This window comes from Pogoniulus pusillus, chromosome 6, assembly GCF_015220805.1.
Source record: "Pogoniulus pusillus isolate bPogPus1 chromosome 6, bPogPus1.pri, whole genome shotgun sequence".
In the NCBI taxonomy this organism is placed as follows: domain Eukaryota; kingdom Metazoa; phylum Chordata; class Aves; order Piciformes; family Lybiidae; genus Pogoniulus; species Pogoniulus pusillus.
The window spans coordinates 14,551,442-14,573,436 of NC_087269.1; the positions used below are offsets into that span (position 1 = coordinate 14,551,442).

General features: G+C 50.2%; 2 protein-coding genes across 3 annotated transcripts; one reads left to right on the forward strand and one right to left on the reverse strand.

Moving 5' to 3' along the window:
• Positions 1-748: 748 nt before the first annotated feature.
• POLL (DNA polymerase lambda) lies at positions 749-12,785 on the reverse strand. Of its 2 annotated transcripts, none has more exons than XM_064144535.1 (9): positions 12,449-12,785; positions 11,149-11,292; positions 10,587-10,881; positions 9,881-10,049; positions 6,075-6,398; positions 5,303-5,476; positions 5,036-5,164; positions 2,884-3,052; positions 749-2,519 (listed from the first exon to the last, which is right to left on the reverse strand). In XM_064144535.1, exons 2-9 carry the CDS (start codon positions 11,261-11,263, stop codon positions 2,155-2,157), a joined length of 1,740 nt encoding a protein of 579 aa, XP_064000605.1. In that variant the 5' UTR covers positions 11,264-11,292; positions 12,449-12,785; the 3' UTR covers positions 749-2,154. The 2 variants fall into 2 exon arrangements, with proteins under 2 accessions (XP_064000605.1, XP_064000604.1); XM_064144534.1 differs by lacking the exon at positions 12,449-12,785 and adding an exon at positions 11,936-12,430.
• Positions 12,786-12,860: 75 nt separating this feature from the next.
• DPCD (deleted in primary ciliary dyskinesia homolog (mouse)) lies at positions 12,861-20,370 on the forward strand. The gene is made up of 6 exons (XM_064144536.1): positions 12,861-12,968; positions 13,206-13,286; positions 13,942-14,066; positions 14,898-15,031; positions 18,993-19,095; positions 20,166-20,370. Exons 1-6 carry the CDS (start codon positions 12,905-12,907, stop codon positions 20,268-20,270), a joined length of 612 nt encoding a protein of 203 aa, XP_064000606.1. The 5' UTR covers positions 12,861-12,904; the 3' UTR covers positions 20,271-20,370.
• The last annotated feature ends 1,625 nt before the right edge of the window (positions 20,371-21,995 follow it).

The window sequence follows — 21,995 nt, forward strand, 5'->3', positions numbered from 1 at the left end:
TTGGGGCAGGACTATGCCCAGCTCTGAACAAGGCCAGTTGTGACCCTGCCCAGCCAAGCCTGGCTGACGCCAAGGATGGAAATCCCCTGCTCTAGGCCTGGTCCCTGGGTGCATTGCTCTTCTGGGGAGAGAGTACTTCTCCTGGACCTGGGCCTGGTCTGGGATGGATCTCCTTTGCTCCTGGATAACCCAGACCAGCCCTCGCTGGCTCTGTTCCAGCCTCTGTCCATCTCAGCAGCCCCTGTCTCTCTCCAGCTTCTCTGTCTCCCTTTAGAGCCAACAGTTCTTGCTGCTCTTTCATGTGCTCCCTTGGCTTTCAGGCTATTTAGATTCCCCTCAGACAACCAAAGCTTTTCCATGCTCAGGAGACTGAACTGTGTTCCAGGCACAGAAGACAGAGCAGCAGCCAACTTCCATATACCCTCTTTGAAATATGGAAAACCTGACAGCAAACCCTTCCTGACTCCACACATGAAGAGTTCAGCCCAAAGCTCAGAAATTGCTCCTTTCTCTCAGCATGGTCAGTCCCAGCTCAGCCACGTGGGCAGCTGGGTGTCAGGACAGAGCCAGATCCTGCTCTGCCATGAAAGGATGGTGGCCAGCAACTCCCTGCTCTGAGAGCCAGCAGTGATCCAACAGCATCTACAATGCCTTCTACCTGCCTGTACTGAAAACAGGGAGACAGACCAGGAGGAGCTCCTGGTTAGAGGGAAGAGTTCCAACAGGTACAGGGCAGAGAGTAAAAAGATGAGAGACACGAAAGAAAGGATTTTTTATACTTCAAAGTTTCAAAGCAGCAAGACATGACAGAAGACATTCATTTCCATTAGGTGTTCAGCAGAAAGGCTGGGCTGAGAAATGATACCAGTGGGGTGAAGGTCTCCCCAGCACATGCCTCAGCCCCACTACTGCTGCCCAGCAGACACAGTTGGCACTGCAGCAGAGTGCAGAGCCAGGGTGATGAGACATCCCCCACAAGACAAGGGAGCAGACCAGGCCAGGCTCAGAAAATGGCTAAAAAGGAGGCCCAGAGTCCTGGCACAGAAATACCCACCATGGCACTCCCAGCAGTCCATGCTGCAGAGCAGCACCTCTGCCAGAAGGACCCACTGCAATACCCATAACAGGGACAGAGCATTGCAAGTCTCTGAGAAATCCATTTCCAGCACTTAAAAAAAGCTGAAGTTTCCTGAGAGATAAAATTCACTCCTGTGAACTGACTGTGCCAGCCACAAGTATACTCAAACACACACTCTATGATGACTCCATGGCTTCCACACATACCAAATGGAAAAGCTTAGTTCTAACCCAGGTGAGGCAAAACTATCTTCTTGTGTTTCTCTTCTCCAGGCCCCCTGTGCACAAACACAGCCCTGCTGAATTACACTTCCATTACATTCAAGCCCTCCTCTGAGCCATGAGGTCTGCTCCTCTCCTGCACAGAGGAAAGGGAGCCCTTGGGACCAGAGCAGAGGGTTCACAGCTCCACACTGGAGGATCCTCAGCATATGACCAGCTGAGAGTGAGCAGGTCCAGCACATTGGGTTCCTGGGTCTCCTTCAGGGCTTACCTGACACTGGGGGAGGCTGGTGGCAGTCATAGCAGCCCAGCCCTGTGCAGTGAGACCTACCAGAGGACACAAGTCAGATCAGATGAAGAAAGAACATAGCAGCAACACACAGGGACCCTTCATAGTTCTGGTAGTAGTGCTGCCAGCAATAGTGAGAACAGGAAAGATTGTTCCAGGGTGAAGCCAGACCCCTGCTACCTTCACATGTAGCTCAGGACAGATTTTGGGGTGCCTGTGCTCAGATACAGAAGAAGAAGCACTCCACTTCTTCTGTTTCCAAGCACTAGGAGAGGCTCAATCACAAGGCTCTGCATATCAGCCTTTTGAAGTTTCCCAAAGGACAGCAGGACCAGGGTAGCTGAAGGGCAACCTGTGGCAGCGCTTCCATAGTGGTTTCAACCCACAGCCTCTGCCAGGTGAAGTCAAACAGCTCTACCAGCAGCAGGGCCTTGTGCTTGCAAGAAGCCCCAGTTTGCTGTGGTATGTCTTAGTCTGTAGTAACCACAGAGCAGCACTGGGGAAATCAGTATCCTTCAAATCAGCAGCATGATAGCAGGCCCAGGGCGCTGGGTGATAACCGAGTGTCACCAGTCTCGTTCTGAGGGCTCCCGGTAGGGCAGCCCCAGCTGAATGAAGACATCTCTCTCAGTGGGAGTGGGCAGTATGTGGCCAGATGCCACCTTGGTGCCTCCAGGGCCTCGCACCACGGCCGAGCTGAGGGCATGCTCGGAGAGGCTCATGCCTTTGGTCTTGGCCAGGGCCCGCATAGAGCGGTTGAAGTGAGCCGAGCCGGTGAAGTAGAGCAGAGCGCAGGCAAACTCGCTGTAAGGCACCACGATGATGTCAAGCCGGCGGTGACGCTGGGCCGGCCCAGGGAGGCGGCACACCCCCAGGTACTTCTTCTGATCACCATTGTCCTCCTGACTCACCAGGTCATCCGTAAGGAAGCCTGGGGAGAGAGAACAGGCAGGAGCTAAATGGTAGAGACTGACACTCCCACTCCAACTCCCCACTGCCCTGAGAGCAGCTGAGATACCTCATCACAATGTGCTGTGGGACAAGGACCACTCAGCCTCGGTGCCAACAGCCTCACACAGGCATATGTGCTACAGCAGTATTCCCTTCTTTGCTGCAGACCTGCTGCTGGCACAGGGCCAGACCCAGGGGCAGCACTCTTAAGGATTTACAAGAAGCCCTGTCCTTGGGAAAAGCAGTCACTTGCCTTTCAAGAAATGCCACTCTCCTCACTGCCTCCTCAGCCTGGCCACACTAAGAACAGCTTTGAGCACCGTGTGGCAGCCCCAGTTTCTTACCACTTCTGTGAAGGCTGTCAAGCAGCTTGCTGAACACTCCACGGTGAGACTGCCCATCTGGGTGAGTGACCAGCACATCCACATCTCCACAGGTGGGCTTCCCCCGACGGTAGGACCCACATGCCACACACACGAGTCCAGGCTTCAGGGCCAGGGCAGCTTGTCTGACCTCCAAGCAAAGAAAAAGGGATGAGGAGTCAGAGATCAGTCTCTTCATTCCCTTTCCACCAAAGCAGTAAAGGATCTTGTGCCTGCCTGCCCTGCACTTTCAGGGCCTCCATACAGAGCAGACACTTAGCAGGCATGATGAACTGTCCCACCAAGGAGGCTGGCCCACTGTCAGTAGCCACAGGAGCACGGGTGGCCTCCATCCAGTCCTACAAGTGCCTAGCACACTGCCGAACAACACAATGATCTACCAAGGTGCTACTATCAGCTTCTGGGGGCACAGTACTGGAATTGGGTTAGGACAAACAGAATGATGCAGCAGTCATGAGGAGCCGAAGTACGGCAACAACTTTTGGTTTCTGTCACAGAAGTTTTTCAGCTCAGCTGTAGGCCAGGAGGGCAAAGCTCACTAGCTCTGCACACAAAGAGAATCACTCCAATACAAGATGGTCACACATCCAGAAACAGAGACAGGCTCACAGAGAATCTCTCCAGCAAGACCCAAGACAGCAGAAAATATGCAAGTGGTCCTTGGAGGCCACTCTTGACAGAAGCTCTGCTTTTGCAGGAGAGTTGGGCTTCCTGACCTGGTAAAAACACAAATGTCCTAGCATTTTAGACCAAACAGATGCCAGCCTGCTGCTGCCAGCTATACAGCTGTATAGACACATACAAGTGGAATCTCTTTAGGCTGGACCCCAGCTCCTGTTTTGTATGGACAGTGCTAATTCTGATGGCTTTATTCATTAAATGCTTAAGAAAAGTTCCCAAATCCTTGGACAGGAGTGAAGTATTCTTGGTCTGATTGTGCCAATCACCCTGCTGGCAGCAAATAATCAGGGGCTCAGCAATTCCCAGCAATGAGACCATCACAGAGGCTGGGGTTCAGAAAGGCAGTGTCCATGCCCACAGTCCTTTGTCCCTCTTAGGGATCATCCTTCATTAGCAAGAGATAAACTCATTAACCTTTGCCCCAGAGGTGCTCCAAGAAGCCACAAGCCTTTCTCATGCGAAGCAAGCCCTCCTCTGGTGTCCTTGCCCCCTTTCTGGCTTTAAAATGAAGATTTCTAGAAAACTCTCGGCCCCACCTGAGAGTCTAAAAGCTCCACAGATCTCACTGTGACAGGCAGCACAGACAGTGACTAATCCCTCATTCTCCTGAGCCTGGATCAGAGGTGTGTGTCTGTGTATGGAGAGGAGCGCAGTAATCCCATCAAGATAACAATAGGCCCATCCCCAAGAGCCAGCTCCTCGACCCAGCCTGCCTGGAAAAGGGACCACTCACCACCAAAATGCCTAATCCTGCACACGGGACTGACACCCCAGCAGGAGACTGGCAGGACTGTATTCTTCATGGCCAGTCCCTGTGGCCGAGTGACAGGGTCATGCTGGCTGCTGCTTCCATGGTGATCAGAGAGCACAGGGGTAGCAATGACAGTGTGTCCTCCAAGCTCTTTACTCACATTAGAGTACACTGTCTTAGCACCCCATAATCCTGGTGTGCTAAAGCAAGCAGCACCCATCTGCAAGCCCTCTGCCTCCAGGGAGGATATCTACGCTCTGTCCTCCCATGGACAACCAGATCAGAGGGTGCTCACAGGTTCCTTTGGAGAAGCAGCAGTAGGCAGATAGCTCAAGGGCTTCAACTGAAAGCAGAGGCCTCAGAGAAGATGAGAGACAGGAAAGAGGATCTTTGAACCTGCTCATTCCATCATGCCACATGCAGCCTTTTTCAAAGCACTGGGTAGGACTGACACCTGTGAGTACCCTCCTACTTGCCAAGCACTCTAACCAAACATTCCTACAGGGCAAAGTAGGTGCCTTGTGCGCTCATGCCCCCAAACCATTCCCCAAACACAGACCTTTCTCAAAGGAAAGGCTGAAGGGCTCAGCTACAACAGCGGGGGACATTACCACAGCACGCACTCTCCCGTCAGGTCCCAGCAGGTGCTGCACCCCGAGGACCCAGGGCTGAGCTACTCACGGTCTGCTCTATCTGTGCAGCTTCCTCTCGAGGCATGCGCTCCTGGAAATCGGTGTAGTGTTTCAGCCCCACCGCCTGCTGGCTGCTGAGCGTCGCCTTGCTGCGGATATCATCCAGCGTCCGGAAACCCTAGTGCGCACCGTGCGCACCGTGCGAGGACAAAGCCAGAGTCAGGTCCCATTCACAGACACAGGCAACTGGAAACTATTTGTGACAGTAACTCTCGAACCGCAGCCTAAGAACTCTCGTGTCAGGCACTAAACTCACCTGCTGGTACCACATCTGAGCTGTCTTGACCCCTGCTCCCCAGATGTTGGAAAAGAGCTCCAGCACAGGCACACTCTCACTGATGTGATCCAGCTTGCGCAGGTGCCCGCTCTCCAAGATCTCCAGGATCTTCTCCGCCATCCGTTTCCCAACCCCAGGGATTTTACAGGCTTCCTAGCAAGAAACCAGAGCCACTACTGGAAAAGTGAAGATCACAGACAAGCTGATGAGCTGCTACCCACTCAGAGCCTAGTTTGCCTTTCGATCAGTGACTGGTTAAATGGCAGGACTAGTTTTGTCTGATGGCGTCCTCTCTACCTCAGGCTTACATAGGCTATGTCAATTCACTGCCAAGTGGAAAAGGACAAGTACACAGAACAGAACTGAAACACCAACACACTGAGTGGCTGGACTCTCACAGTCAACAAGGCTCAGATCCAGTTAGTTTTATAGCTTATCTCAAACGGTGCCAGCTGCTGATGTTTAAAGGAAAGATGAAAATGTCCCTGCATTGCGCCTAAGGAAGGCATTTATCTCATGACTGCTCAGATCTAGTCCCAGACTCCACTTTTCTGTTGCTCTGGAAACATTGCAATTGAAGGGAACATTGAAGAGAATTCCAACTTGAACTTGCTACCCAAATTCCATCAAAGCCACCACATAGGAAGGAATTCCCAAAGCCTGAGGTTAAGCTATTCCATGCACAGAAAGAGGAAGAGATCAATCCCTGGGTATGTATCTCTTTGCTACACCACCCAGGGAAGGTGTTTACCTGGTAGGAGGTGATTGGTTTGTGGTAGCTCTTAAGGGCATTGATGGCTTTGGAGTAACCCAGAGCTCTCCATTTGTCCCCCTGGACAGAGTAGGCCTTTGCCAACACTTCCAGCTTCTCTGTGATGCATTGGTTGTGATTCACCTTCTTGCTGTTGGAGGACTGGGCACAAACCCACTTGCTGACAGGCTGGGCCACTATGGCAGAGCTGTCGCTGGTCTCCTCTGATGATTTCACAGGGTAGTGGCCAGAAATCAATGCTTCCAGATCTCCCTGGGTGACATTAGCATCTTCTCCTTCACTGTCTTCATCATCAGAGTCTTTCTTTAGGGAGAGGTAGAAAAGCAGCCATGTGAGAATAAGTGCATGCTTCACATATGTCCCCTTGGCATAGGCTGCTCCTGAGAGCAGGAAGTCAGAGCAGGAACTAACCTCTGGGGTATGCAGTGTGCAAGCTGCCATCTCTAAAAGCAGCTGGTTATGTACACACCACAGCTCTTCACACCTCACATTATACATGCACCCCTTGAAGCTATATACACAGCTCACAAAGCACAGGAGACTAAGACTGCTGTCCACTTGTGATCCGAGCATGCATGCACCTCCCACAGCCAAGTACCTGAGACCTAACCTAGGCACTGGTTAAATTAGCAAGTGCTGCCCGCAGCATGGTATGACAACGCAGAAACCCCTGGCTGAGGGAGATCCTGACTTCTTACTCGCACTAGGAAACCCTTCACTGGTTTGGTGGCTGCACTGACACATCTCTTATGTTGAGACTGCACCTTCCACCTCATGATGCAGATGACAGGAGATAGGCACTGAACTGTGTTACAGACAAAAATCTTAACAGAGTAGTAAATTACAACCCCCTCGTTTTCCCCATGGCTATCTGCAAGAGAAAAGGAGGAGGAAGGAACGACACAAAGGACTCCACATTCCTCAGTGACAGAAGAAAGAACCAATGTATACATTTGCTGATACCCTTAGCATTAGGATGCCTCTGTGTAGACCTAAGAAACAATGAGCCTTGGCTTCAGGTAATGAACAAAAAGTGATAGAAGTGGAAAGCCACAGAGAAGCTCTGTAGGCTGCTTTGTTCGTGGGGTCCCCCTCTCTCCTGACGTATAAACAGAGGAGTCCATGAAGGTGCAAGAGCTTCTGTGCTCTGCAAGTAAGCCTGAGTGGCACAGGGATGTTTGGGATCAGTTCAGCAATTACATGCGGCACACAAATCCTGTTAGGAGTTTCTGTAGAGCATCAGCCTAAGTAAGTCAGAGCCAAATTCTCACAACCTCTGGTTCTGCTGGCCAAGGAGGTCTGAAGACACAGTTTCAGCAAGACACAGAGCTAAAGTCTTCAGACAGAAGAGGCAGAATGTTTTTCTTTTGCAATCTTGTTTTGTAACTACGAAAACTAGGTCAGACTAAGAATCAGATAGACTAAAGTGCTTTTATTTGCCCTGAACCCCTTGAAACAGAACTCCCTTGAGGCACTGTTCCCTCTAAGAGCAGCAAAGCCTCAGAGCACTCAGATCAGTTAGTAAGCCCTTTAAAAGCATTTAAGGAGAGTGTTATCCAACCACTACCCAAACAACTCTGCAGATCAAGCATGCAATTCCCATCCTCTTGGCCAGCACTGGCATACAGACAAACAGCATATAAAGCCCTGAGTCTCTGTGCTTCACCAAGGCAGCTGATAAAACATGTATACAAAAGTCCCATTAGCTTCTAAGATACTCTGGGAGTCCTACAGCAGCTGACTTGAGGTGGGTAAGACTGAGATGCACAAGGTTTGTCCGGAGCACAGCACAGGAGCCAACATAGCAGTAGAAGTTCAGTAACACCAGCTGAAAGAGGGGTAAGCACCTTTGTTTAACAGGCCAGGGTTCAGCCAGTGCATAATCGGCACTGCCTGCAAAGGCTGCCTTGTGCAAAACTACTGCACCCAGATGTCAGTCATGCAGTGGTTGCTGCAGTCTGATCGGTAAGTTTCCTCACAGGAGTTTCCATCCAAATGCAGAACTCCAAGAACAGCTCCTGTTCAGTATCAAACACTGGTCTACTCATTGCGTCCTAGAGAACAAACACCCACTCGAGCTAGAGCAGGCTGTGCTTAAATCGAAGCTATTTCTAAGCTGAGGCTTCACCTTTATCATTGTAGCTGGGTCTCAAAAGTGGGTACTGTCTTTTAAACATATCCCATGGGTCCTCCTCCTCTCCTCAAGCTCATAGTCCTAAGCCTGGGACAAGGGATTTTACTGAAGCATCAAAAACCATTGAGTTTGTGCACAGACTAACAGGAAATATCATTGCTTGAGAGGATTTAAAAGCACAAAGGCTTCAGACTCCAGAAGCTGTCTGATCATCCAAAGGAAAAGTGAGCAGAAAGCAGGGCACAGAATCACAAAATCGACCAGGTTGGAAGAGACAGTATCACACAATATCACAGTATCAACAAGGTTGGAAGAGACCTCACAGATCATCAAGTCCAACCCTTTACCACAATTCTCAAGGCTAGACCATGGCACCAAGTGCCACGTCCAACCTTGCCTTGAACAGCTCCAGGGACGGCGACTCCACCACCTCCCCAGGCAGCCCATTCCAGTGTCCAATGACTCTCTCAGTGAAGAACTTTCTCCTCACCTCCAGCCTAAATTTCCCCTGGCGTAGCTTGAGGCTGTGTCCTCTTGTTCTGGTGCTGGCCACCTGAGAGAAGAGAGCAACCTCCTCCTGGCCACAACCAGCCCTCAGGTAGTTGTAGACAACAATAAGGTCACCCCTGAGCCTCCTCTTCTCCAGGCTAAACAACCCCAGCTCCCTCAGCCTCTCCTCACAGGCCTGTGTTCCAAGCTCTTCACCAGCTTCATCACCCTTCTCTGGACATGTTCCAGTATCTCAACATCTTTCTTGAATTGAGGAGCTCAGAAATGGACACAGTACAGATAACACAGGATCCATAACACAGACAGATAACACAGGATCCATAAGAGTACCAAAGATCCTTCTTCCTGATAAGTGTGAGGTGTGCTAGTAACAATTGCCACTAATTCAGTTACAAGAAGCAGCAAAGATAGGGTAAAGGCAAAGGTGATGCAGTTAAGAAGCAGTCAGCTCTGCCTATAGCACACTGGATTGTAAGTCTGGGGAGAAAAGACTTCCCCCCACGTACACATTACCAGCATCACAAGGCAGCTGCTGGGATAACTTTGCTGCAGATAGACTTCAATTATGCCAATGCCCCAAAAGAATTCAGCAAATTTAAGCAAAAATAGAAAGAAAGGAAAGAAACCTAAAGGAAGTCAGACAAGCTGACTCACAGCAGAGACCACTAATAACCCAACACAGGTATTTTGAGTACAGCAATACAACCGTTCAAGTGGCAACCTGATCCACTGCACGTGTCTGAAGAGGGTGCTTGCCAAGGAGCAGGGAATGGGTCAGGACAGCTCAGGCAGGAACACAAGATGAAATATCAGAGATGGCTTCCTGGTATTCTCAGGCAGGGAATGTTCCTCAAAAGGATGCAGGTAAAACATGATCACCAGAGTGAACCTTGGCTTGATCAGAGCACCAAGACTGTTTCATCTAGAATTGTTCTGATGGAGATGAGAATTTTAACACTGAAAGGGACAAAGCGAAGTAGTAACCACACTCACAGCCTGAGTCTATCAGCACCAACCCACTGAAATATCCAAACACCCTCCCTTTGCCCAGAAAACTTGGCATTGTATCCCTGCTCTTCTCCAGCAAACGCAGCATGCAGGATCTGCTCTCAAGAAGAAGGGACTGGACAGGAAATCTCACCTCAGCCAGCTGCTGCTGTCCAAGGGTGCCCAGGTCTTGCTGCAAGGTATCCTCAACCTGTGCTTCAGTATTTGGTTTTGCTGCTCCCTCATCTGCTGGGGACTGGATCTCTTCACTGCCCAAGGCCTGCCGCTGTTGCTCTTCCTGTAGTTCTCCCTCCTCCAGGTACCTGCCGTGGATCAGAAGCCTTAGTATAGGAGAAGGACAATTTCTCAGTTCCCCTGTTTCCACCCGTCTCAGTAATCTGTGATTTCCAGTCCATTATTCCTCACTGTCAGACTCTTTCTATGCCAAATATTTTGATCCTAATTTGAGGCTGCCTGATGCTCCTTTCCTTATTTCCTCTTGTACTTAGTTGGCAATTCTCTCTCTACTTTTAATATGCAATAAGGAAAAAGCAGCATTTACTCATCATCATTTTAATCTCCTTATTATGACTGATGGACTAGGAAGAGCCGCCTTTAGCATCTGTAGTGAATAACAGGACTTCTCTAGGCCCTGTTCTATGCTTTGCTACCACACAGAATAGCAGCTGGTCACAAAGTCACTAAAATTCAGTCTGTATGGGGAAAAGTGACTTTGAGTCATGCCCAGAGCAGATGCAAGGAGCTGCAACATGACATTTTGAGCAGGGTTAATATTTTAGCGTCTTTCAGCATAGGACAGCAGCACTACAAGGAGAAATGACAGCACGGCACTTGCCTACCTGCGAGAGATAAAGACACCATAGCCAGCAGTACTCAGCAGCTTCTGATCTCTGATGCAAGCACTCAGCCACGAGGCCTTCACTAGCTGCAACCCCGAAGGTAGCCTGGTTAATTTAAGGAGCCGAAAGGCCCGATCACAGTCCATATCTTCAGCCACAATGATGTGTGTGACCTCTGAGGACAGCTGGTTGTGTACAGCACCCCCATTCTGGAGAATCTGCTCATGGAAGATCTTGGCCCTGGCTTGGCCAATGCCAGCTTGCAACACATAGGCAGTGACTGGCTTCAGCCACTCTGATGAAGAAAACACAAGGGCAGGAGATCAGTGACAAGTGATGCAGTGGCCCCAGCCAGTCAGGCTAAGTATCTCACAATAAGACTTGATGGTAGCAACAGCAGCTGGCAGTGTGTGGACACCAGCAGGACACACCGCAGCAGCCTGGCCATGGCTTCTACAAAAAACACAACTGGGGGCCAGACATTCCAGCCTTTGGGGAAATGGCACTTCAAGTTAAAAAGCTAGGACAGAAGTATTGCACCTCACAGGTATCCAGGACTCACCCTCAGGTACTTCTGTTCCTCTCTCTTTTGGGATCTTTGGAGGGATGATTCGCCCTGAGTCATCCCTCACCTTCTTCCTTTTGGGAAAAGCTTTGACAATCCCTTGTGGCTCCATTGGCTTTATGTGAAGTTCAGCTGCAACTGCTAAGTACCGGTAAGAAAGAGCAAGTTTAATTAGAACAATGTTAAACAATCACAACGACTTAAGATTCACTCAGTTTGCTCATTGACTGCATTGATTTGGGCTTTGGGTTCTTCAGTTGTTGTCTCCCAAAAAAGCTTGCCCTAAGAGAGGCACCTGGAAACAAGAATTTCAGCCCATATTATCAAAAAGAAAGCACCCAAAAACCTTAGAAACCACCAAAAAGCTGTTGAAGAAGACCCTACTTGAGTGTCTGAGAAACTGCTAAACCTGGGCCCATATAATAGAAAGCATTTAATTAATTTTAAGACATTGGAGATCCTCCCTGCTGAGCCAAAAGAAGTAACTTTATTTTCTAGACGTTTCTTAAGCACATTCCTATGGAAAAGGAAACACTTCTGCCAGGGCTGAAAACCAGTCACCAACAAGGAGAGCTAAAGCAGCTGATCAAATGTTTCATACAGCCTCTAGAGGAAAAGCTCCAAGCCAGTTTCAGCAAATTAATAAAGATTAACAGTTGCAACTGTAGCTTTACCATCGCAAACCATGCAAAGGTGAACCTGGGAGCTTAACTACCAGCAAGTTCTGCATTGTGCTGCTCAAACAAAACCCTGAACAATCACATATCCCAGAAGCTCCTTTCACCTGGCTGCAGCATTAAGTCAATGTCAACTCGGTTTCCTTTCTGTGCAGCACTTCACGTTTTGCTTAAGGGTTTTCCCACACAGAAGACAGTACAAGTCTAGTCTAGAAGAGCTGAAAATGGTCCCATCTGGCCACATCTTCTCCCTGTGGCCTTCTTCTCATCCACACATTAAACACAATCCTCTGGAACACCATCCCAGAGCTGGGCTGGAGTCCTTGCTTCTGTTAGGGACAGTTGAGACTTGGGTTAGAAGAAATGCTGCTGTACCTCCTACAACTCAGATTCAGAGACATGTTTCCAGTTCCATGATATTTTGACCCCCCAAAAAACCCACTCTGCAAACAGCAATACTATTACACAAAGGGAGGACAAAAACAACCAAACAAACAGCTATCAACTCTTGCCCAAACTTGTAGGTGTCTACGTCCTACTTCAGGACTTGGAAGAGCGTTTTCCCAAGCAGCACCGCAACTCAGCTACGCCAAACCATGGACACAAGGTACCGAGCTTGCCTTGTCAGCATCCTCAGGCCAGCATCCTCAGTGCCACCGGCCCGGCTCTCCCCAGGACAACTGGCACTCAAAAACTCAGGGCAGGAAACCATTCCCCGAAATCGGGGGCCCGCCCCAAGGCCGGGGGGGTGTGGGGAGGCCGAGGGCCAAGGCGTGGGAGCGGGAAGCGCCGCGCCCCGGCCTGAGGGGCGGCGAGGGGACCGGCGCTTTCCGCACCAGCGGAGAAGCAGCCGGAGGTCCCCGCGGCCGCAGCGCCAAGGAGAGGAGGAGCAGCACACCCAAGCGCCCGGCCCAGCCCGGGGCGGGGGAGGCTGCAGCCCAGCGCCGGCGCAGGCACTGCCGCGGGGCCGCGCTCCCCGGCGGGCCGGACACGGAAGCGCTTCCGGGTGGCGGCCGGAAGTGTCGGCGCGGAGGCCGGAAGTGTCTGCGTTGCCGAGGCGACGGGGCCTGGGCGCCATGGCCGTGCCCAGCTGGCTGGAGAGGCTGCGGGCTGCTAGCAAGACAGCGCTGGTCCAGGACGGTAACCGCGGCGGCGAGGCGGGCGGGATGGCACTCCCCTGCCCCCGGCCCTGCTCCGTGCATCGCAGCCACCCTGAGGCGGGCGGGGGGAGGCAGCGCTCCCGGGAAGGGCCCAGCACCCGGCAGCGATGGGGACCCGACGAAGGACACTGGGACATGGCCCCAGACAGCAGCACGGAGCCATAGGCCCAGGAGCGGGTGTATTTTTATTTAGCCTCACCACCTGCCTTGCCTCTAGGGAGACGGAAGATCCACTACCTGTTCGAGGATGGGAAGGAGATGGCTGAAGAGTACGATGTGAAGAGTGGTCAGTTAGTGAGTAAGTAAAGCTCCCAGCTGGCCCCCGGCAGACACGGGGTGGGGCAGTATGGCAGTAGGTCTGCACTCGCAGGACTGGGGTGTTGAGGGACCTCCTGGTTGGGAACAGATCCCTCCTAGGTGGTCTGGGAGATAAGCTTGCCTGCAGCTGAATGGTGGAGGGGTGTAAGTACGGCTCAGTTGGCACACAGATCTTTCAGACTTCTACGGTGTAGCAGATCTCGCTTTAGCCCAGGATCTTTCCCAAACAGTTCACCTGTCACAACAGGCTTGGATGGAGTAATCAAGATCAGCATTTTGCATAGCTAGGCATGAAGGCTGGGGCACGTGCTGGTGTGAAATGTGCTTTTTGATGGCTTCTGTAACCACAGACAAGCAAGGCGGTGGTTATGGCATTTGTCCAAAACCACATCAGCTGCAGCATGGCACCTGTGGCAACCCTACCCTGGCTTCAGCACAGAACAGGAAAGAGACACTTTGTACAGAATTTCTGGCTTCAAGACTGGGCCAGCAAACAGATCCACTCACACCGCAGTGAAAGGGACAGGAATTAGTATGTGTATCTTCATATCTCAGTGTGCTGTGCAGCTTTGGCAGCCATTTGCTGGAGTGTTAAAAGAGGAGAATAATTGAAATCCTTCTTTTCCCTTCCACAGGTAGAAAATGGAGAGAGAAGAACACCCTTGGGGGCTCTGGCAAGTGGCAGGTTGAAGTGGGAGACCCAATCTCACCACTCCTGGGAGCACTGGAATCAGACCTGATAAAGGAAAGTAGCTCCAATGTATGTAAAGATCCACAGGCACCACTACACCTAAAACTACCTATTCTTATGCTTACAGTAGAAGTTAAGAGTGCAGATAACTCAAAGACCTAAGAGACAGCTTTAATGGGTGTAGCACTCAGCTACAAATCATCCCAAAGATGCAGGGTCGGGGTAGAAGGGACAGGGTGGGTGCTTTGAGAATCTTCAGCCTACTTTTAGTTTCTTTAAGTAGTGAAACTATACTGCTGTGTTGCTGGCCAACTGCTGTTCTGGCTTCCAGAAATGTAAGCTGAAAGGAAAGCTGGTGCCAGGACAAGTCCATGGGTGGAAATCAGAGGCAACAACAATGAAAGGCTGACACAGGCAGTGCTTACCACACTGCTCCTTAACATAGCAGAGCCTGTTTAATCTGCACATCTCACTGGCTTACAGGCAGAGGCTTTAGTCTCTCACCATCTTTTCTACAGACCTGAAACACAAGTATGGTCCTGCACAGCAAGTTGAGGCAGAGCCAGGACTGAATCTAGCAGGTCCCTAGGGTGAGCAGAGCTCACTATTTGGTTGCCTGTGAGGAAGAGGCCCCATTTTCCTTTAACCCTGTACTGTAAGACTCTCTTGCTGAACACTTTTGGCCACCTTCAAGCAGGGCAGGCAGTGCCCTGGGTAAAGGCAGAGCAGCATCAGCTGTAGGAAAGCAACACTCAGGCAGTTTGAGTTATTCACTAGTTCTCCAGTATGAAAGAATAGCTACTCTCAAGTGGAGCCTCTTAAGGTAGTAGAGGAAGAAGGGGGACAGGGATGAACAGAGACTGTTGGGGTGGCCTTGCTAAAGGTACCTGTTTGCTGTAGCCTGTCTTCATGAGGAAGGATACCCTGAGCAGCTTCCAGTGGCGGATCCGTAACCTGCCCTACCCCAAGGAGGTTTACAGCATCTCTGTGGAGAAGGAGCAGCGCTGCTGTGTCATCCGGACCACCAACAAGAAGTCAGTAAGGACAGCACTGCTGGTGCTTACAGTCCCTCAGGGTGGGCTGGCACAGAGGGTAGGCTAGTGATTGCATAGGGAGGTTGTCCTCTCTTGCCTTCTACCTCTAGTGTGCAAGGGCGTGTCTGCTGCTGCTCCAGACATATTTATGGTAGAGCCCCTCCAGTTCTGCAGTAGCCTTTGCAAACTTACTTCATGGTTCCAGCAGCATGGTGCTTGCTGTTCTTTCCCTGATAAATGCCATTCTCTTAGAAAAATAAAGAGCCTTACAGACCTTTTGAAGCTAGAGCATGCCCCCTCTTCTCACTCTGACACAGTACTTTGATCTAGCCATTGTATCTCAGAATGCATGGAGCTGCAGGATTCAAGAGGTACGGCAAAGCTGTGGGCACCCATGCAGGCAGACCTCCCTGTGTAAACCTGTTCTTTAGTCACAATGACAATGATGTCATTTGGCATCAGCAAGAGGAAAAAAAAAGTAGACTGAATCTGGAAAGGAAGCACCACAATATTCTGCTGAAACCTTTTTGAAATGGGAGGGAAAAAAATAGAAAAGGCTTTTAAGCACCATCTTATAGTGTGTCTCTACCTGGCCTCTTCTCATAGAATGAGACACACACTGTGCCCCAAAGCACTGACGGCCTCAGAGAGATAAGCCAGAATGAGCTTGGGAAGAACTAGCATGGAGCAAGCATTGCAAGAGCAATGGAGGATATTGGAAGATGAGCAAAAGCTACTTACAGACTGAATTAATGCACCGCTATGGAAAGCTGGGCATGCTGCTCTCTGCTTGCATTTCTTCTCCAGCATTGCTGCAGAACCGAGAAGGATAAAATCCACGGGAAAAATCAACCCTGCTGTTTCCCAGTCTGCCCCTTGCCCTCTTTAAGCCGCTCTTTGTGGCTGGCTGTAGGTGGTGCTGTTGGCAAAGAACTGCTCCACTTTGGCTGCTGTCAGATCGCAGAACCCGCAAGTCTCCAGGCAAGTGTCTGCCACATCAGAGGCCACGGCAAGAGGAAGTTTGAGCTCTGCAGATGAACAAACCTGTACGATCAAAAGCAGGAGGCAGCTAGACAGGAGGAAACCGTGAAAACGTCAAGCAATGGCAGTTCTAATACAGAAAGATGCTGGCTGGAATGCATGCAGGGGGATTCACAGGAGAAGAGTAGAGAGACCTATGTAGCAAAGATGAATGAGGTTCCCACCAGCCACCAGTGGATACACATGGAGCTAGGACGAGGGAGGAGTATGTGAGCCTAAGTCCAGCCACATAATACCACAGACATGCTTATCTACTCCCAGCCCTTCTAATCGTAAGGTATACGTAGGAACTTCCTTGCCTGTGTAGGTGTTGTAAGGTTATATTGTACTGCTGAGACTTCAGCCGTGCTCCACCTGACAAAGATTTTTTTGGTACCACTCTCAGGAAATCAGTAGGGTCCCCCAAAAGCAAGTGACACCCATGTGCTTGGGAATAATGGCAGGTGGAGTTGAAGGACCTGACAGGGGCTCACAGCCTGCACATGAAAGTTAAAGACTTTTAAAATTAAAGCTGGAAGTCACCTCACTGGGGACAAGAATGACTTTAGTGTCAGTAGGAAGAAGGGACAGACTTCAGCAACAGAACACTTAGTACAGGTTCCAGTATATCTTAAATCGTTTCTCCTGGGTCTTGGCCAGGGCAAAGCACCGCTCAGCAACTAATTCTCAGATAGCAACAAAGGCATGGAGTCCACAGAGAGAATGCACATCACTACAGGAGAGAAAGGAAGCCTCGGAGTCTCTCCAGCCCTTGGAAGTCAGCCACACTGCTTCTGAGCAAGAGAGCTGTGCTGCCTGCCAGCCAGAGGCACAAGCAACAGCATGCGCTGCCAAGTCACTACCGAGTAGCTCGGCTCAAAATTCTCAGCATACCAGTAGCAGTTTTCCTTACAGGCTGACAGAAAGTGAGTTTCCAGTAGGAAAATTATAGAGGTGACTTCACATACACACTGGATCTCGGGCCAGGACCCCGGCTCAGGGTGCAATACTGCTCTTGGCCATGGGGTGAGGGGCGAGAGCAGAGAATCTGTCTGCCTCAGCAGGGACAACAGCCCATCAGCTACCTTCCCAGCCCAGACAGGAGCTCTTCACTTCCACCAGTCGCTGCCGTTCCCTCTGGCCACGGCAAGGGCTGCTCAAGTGGGATTTGTTTAAAACCTCTTGCTTTAAAATAAATCCATTAAACTAAACTCTAAAAACAAACCCAGAAAGCCATCTCCCCAAACGCCAAACCTGATTCAATTATTGTAGCAAGAGGCAGCGGTAATATTAGGAGGGGGATGAGGGGGTGGCCAGGCAGATCTGGTTTCCTTTGATCTTGTCACAGAATTTAGTTTGAGGCCAGCCAAAGTCATTCTTCTCCCCTTCTCCTTAGTCCTGGGGCAGCAGAATACTGCTGTTTCATTGATGACTCCCAAGGCCCTTTGAAACAGTAGGTTTTTTTTTTCCTGTGTACTGCCTTTTTTTTTTCCTCCTTTTTTTTTTCCCTTTTTTTTTTTTTTTTGTCTAATCGGTAAGAAGTTAACACTTCCTTAACATGTCTTTGTGTTCATCTAATCTCTGCTGTTTAACCTTTGACATCTCCCTTATTATCCATGTCTGCCACCTTTTCCAAATACCGACAGCAGTGACAACACAGAATGGTCTGAGCCCTGCGGTAACAAGCTGTGTACATTCCTCCCACTGCACCAGGAGAGCCATTTGGCCTTTGTAGCTGTTTTCACCATGACTTGGAAAATAAACTGCAATTTGGGCAGAGGTAGCTAGAGAGGCCAAGCCTTACACACAGCTGGCTAAATGCAGAAGAAGCCTTCATGGCATGACAGCAGCCACTGCCTGTTCTCGCTCTACTCTGGGCACCTCAGTGCCAGCTACAGGCTAGTGCCTTGGAGGGGACTGCCCATGAGTGTGCTGGAAGAGACTAAGAACCCAACCGTACCTATAGACAGGCATAGGACCACCAACTAATGCTGGTGCAGCCCCAGAGAGAGAGGCAGCCAATGCAGGGCAAGCCATGCCAAGCAAGAAGGACTTTGGGCAAATGCAGACACAGGTCTACAAGGTTCTGGTCCTCAAATGTTTGGAAATCTGTCAGCTGCCCAGACAGCTTATAACCATAAGTTCTGAGGCATATCCCCATTGCTACCGAGTAAAGCACAAGGTTTGGTCAATGAAGAGACACAGAGTGGATAAGGAGCAGGCAAAAACCTCTCTGTCCTCCACTTGCATGTGAGACTTCATTGGGAGATTGGAACAGACATCAGGGAAAGAACAACTAGGGTAGCAAGGGGTGCAGAGGAGAACTATGGCCACCATGAATGTGGCATGGAGACTCTTGCAGAGCAGAGGCTCAGATGACTGTGGCAGCTACACCCTGTGCCTAGGGATATGCCCGAGTGCCATCGAAGCAGGACATTAGGAAAGCACTGCAAGAAGTCAAAAAGATAGGTTTAGGAAGGATTGCAACATAAAATGGTGCATCACTCAGGAAAGTAAGTTGCAGAGCACAAAGGCTCTGACAGGTATTTTGACAAGAGCTAATGGGAAATGGTACTTAATGGGAATGAAGGGCCATAAGCAGAGACAATGGCAAGGGATACCTCTTGGTAGGACTGAGGAGTCTGTCTCTAACCATGTCTGACACTACTCAAGGGCAAGCTGGAAGGACCAAGCCTCCTTTCACACACCAAAGCCCTTCAGGACTTTGCTAACTCCCAGTTTGGAGGTTTGCTTCCAGTGCTTCTGCCAGCCTGGGACCACTAGCAGGCACAGGACTTTGTGCAGGGTCCGCCTGCCAACCCTGAAACACCTGCTATCTTCATCTACATCTTGTAGAACAACACCCCCTGGCTTAGCATTGCTAGTTGGGAAATAGGAACCATCCCATCTTCCTCATATCTGTCTCCTCTCTCATTTGTAGGTACTACAAAAAGTTCTCTATTCCTGATCTGGACCGATACCAGCTCCCTCTGGATGCAGCTGCTCTCAGCTTCACCCATGCCAACAACACCCTGATCATCACGGTGAGGTTCTAGCCACATAGAACAGCACTTTGCCCTTCTCTGTGTCCACAGAGAAGCTAAAATTGTTACACGTGGGGAAATGAGGCAGAGCAGGGAGGTGTGCTGAGGGTCACTGATGCCCCTCCTGCTCTGTCAGAGGAGTTTCAGATTACACTGGGCATGCTGACACTAGCCAGGACAGTCCAGGCCACAGGAGGGGCCCTGCTTGCTGCTCAAGGTGACTTGGCAAGTGGAAGAGTGTCTGTCGTGCCCCATTTTCCACGTATCCCCTCTCTCAGACCTAAGCAAGCCTCTGCTCTCAGTGACAGCAAATTTCTCTTGCCTTAGAACATAAGTCTTAGGAGTCCGAGGGCCTGCTGCACTTAGAGGTCTCACAGTCTTAAAAAAATACAAATAAATCACCTGCTCCTTTATGTCAGAGGACATATAGGAAGGACACACTTCCATGCAAGAGCCTTCCACACCAGACACTTACTTGTAGTAAGGAGCAGACACTTTAGAGCATCAGGTATTTTTGTTCTTAAATGTGGAAGTCAGGTACCCAGAGAAACCTCACAGCAGAGCTGCATGTGCAGAGGAAGTAAGTCAAGAGAAGCACTTTGAGTCCTGGGTTTGTTTGCTACAGGCCAATCTCTTGCCAAAAAGCACCTGCACCCACCACTAAACTGCAGCTGGGTGAAGGAGAAGAGATGAACTGCAACTCTTATTTCTCTCTCTGACTCCTAAAACATGCATATTTTTATGTGCATGTGTAACATGTGTGAGCATACAGTCAGTGAGCATGCTAGGGATCTGTGGGACACAGCTTGCCAGCATTTTCCAGAGGGGTTGATGGGGGCCAGATCTCTCCTGGAAAGTTTTACCTGCACTGTAAAAGACACTCCAGGTTTCAGCACATGTCTCTAGTGTGACAGCACCACCTCTCCAAACAGGCCTTGGAGGCAGATGGTAACAGAAAGGCCATTCTTGGCAGGGGGCCCCCAGCTGTGCTGGTAGCACATGGCCCCAGCTGGTCTGCTTGGAGTAGAGGCTGAACAGGAGCGCTAAGGGCATTCCTCTCTGTCCTGCAGTACCAGAAACCAAAAGAGATCCTGGCTGCAGAAGAGCAGCTGCAGAAGGAGCTGAAGAAAATAAAGGCAGCTAACAGTGGGGATAGTGACTGCAAGACCCAATAGGCAGTGGCTGCCGAGAGGCTGAGGTGGGGGGCAGCTCTATGGCACAGCTTTCCAGTATTCATTTTGCCTTTTCTAATAAAAATTAGTCCTGTTAATAGAACCTGTTGGAGGAGTCTTTGTGGGTTCAGGGAGACTGCAGGGTGGTCAGTTGCTTTACTGCTTGGGCTGCTGATTCACACACACATTTATGATCCTTCTACAAGTTGTGGGAGGCTGCAGCACGCCAAGGAAATGCACCGTATCCACAGCCAACAGCTCTCTTCCCATCCTCTATGAGCAGAAGAGACATGTCTGACACCATTGCTGAAGGCAGTAACAAGTGAAAAATAAGACCCCTTCCTTACATCCCTTACATGCCTGGGTTATGCTTGGAAGCAACTTCCTCTTGAGCTGCAGTGCAAGGTTCTCTGTGCCATTATCAGGATGCCCTGGTGACCCTGGTACTGTGTGAACAGCATCCACAATTAGACCTGCATGGGCACAGCCTGTGAAACAGGGAGAAGAGGAGGATACTCATCTGCTTCCTTACCACCAGCCATGTGCAACCTGACGTGCAGGGCACAGGAACCAAAACACAGTTGCTTTGTTTGCATGGAGAGGAAAGCAGCAACAGACAAGAGTAGCAGTAACATGCTCCTTCCATGAGGGCATGAATGTGGCCCATCAGAAACCTGGCAGCACAGACAGCACCCCATGCACTGAGACAACCCCAGCAGTGTGACTCCAGCAACTCGCTCTCCAACAAGCAGAGCCTCTATTCTGCAGGTGCCATCCCTGTGTCTACATGTCCTTCCATCCCACTTCATATTTGAACAAATTCTACCCAAGACCCTCATACTTTTAAGGGAGCTGGTCATGGGCTTCCAGCATAGCTCCTCTGATGAAGACTGTTTTGAAATCACAGAAAATTCTTAGAGCCTGGGTGACATCTCTAGTTAGAGCCTTGCTGCTGGGTGGCTCTAGGACTCGTCTGCAGAGGCAACATTGACTGGCAGAGCTTAGGAAAAGGCCAGTGCACCAGTCCCACTTGCAGCTTCCCCATTCTTCAATGTCACCTGAAATATGAGGGTGTACCCTTCTACACAACAGAACTGGCACCACCACCATGAGGCTCTGCACCTGTGCTCCAGCCAGAAGGAAACAGGAATGCAGGACCCACCAACATAAGCTGCAGAAGGAAAATGGCAGGACTGGCAGCAGACACATTGCAGGAGACTCCTGCACCAGTAATACTTGTTCACCAGCTCAGCTGATACGCTCATTCCTATTCTGGGGCCTTGCCCAAGTCCCAGTGCAATAAAGAACCTCTCCCTCCCACCCCACAGTTACTCAGGTTCCTTTACAACCTCTCCCTGAGGACACTGCCAAAGACATTTAATATCTCCACCCCCTCCTCCCAATTTCATTAAAGGACTTGTAATACACCAGGGCCTGAGAAAAAACAGGCCTCCTACACTCCCAAGCTTTGCCAGCTTCCTCTCTCACTGGTCTTCTATCTCATACCTAATCACATGCAGAGCCCAAGGTTCTCCAAGCAACACAGCAGCAGTATTTAGCAACCCCTCTGTGTTACCAATAACCCATAGGTCCCCCTAGAATCACTATCTTGGGTGAAAAGTCTTTGAGATCTACAGCTCTGAGCTGATCAAAGATTGTTCCAGCCATAGCATCTTCTTTACAGTAGTAGGTCATTATTTGGGGCACTTACACATCAACTGCCACCTA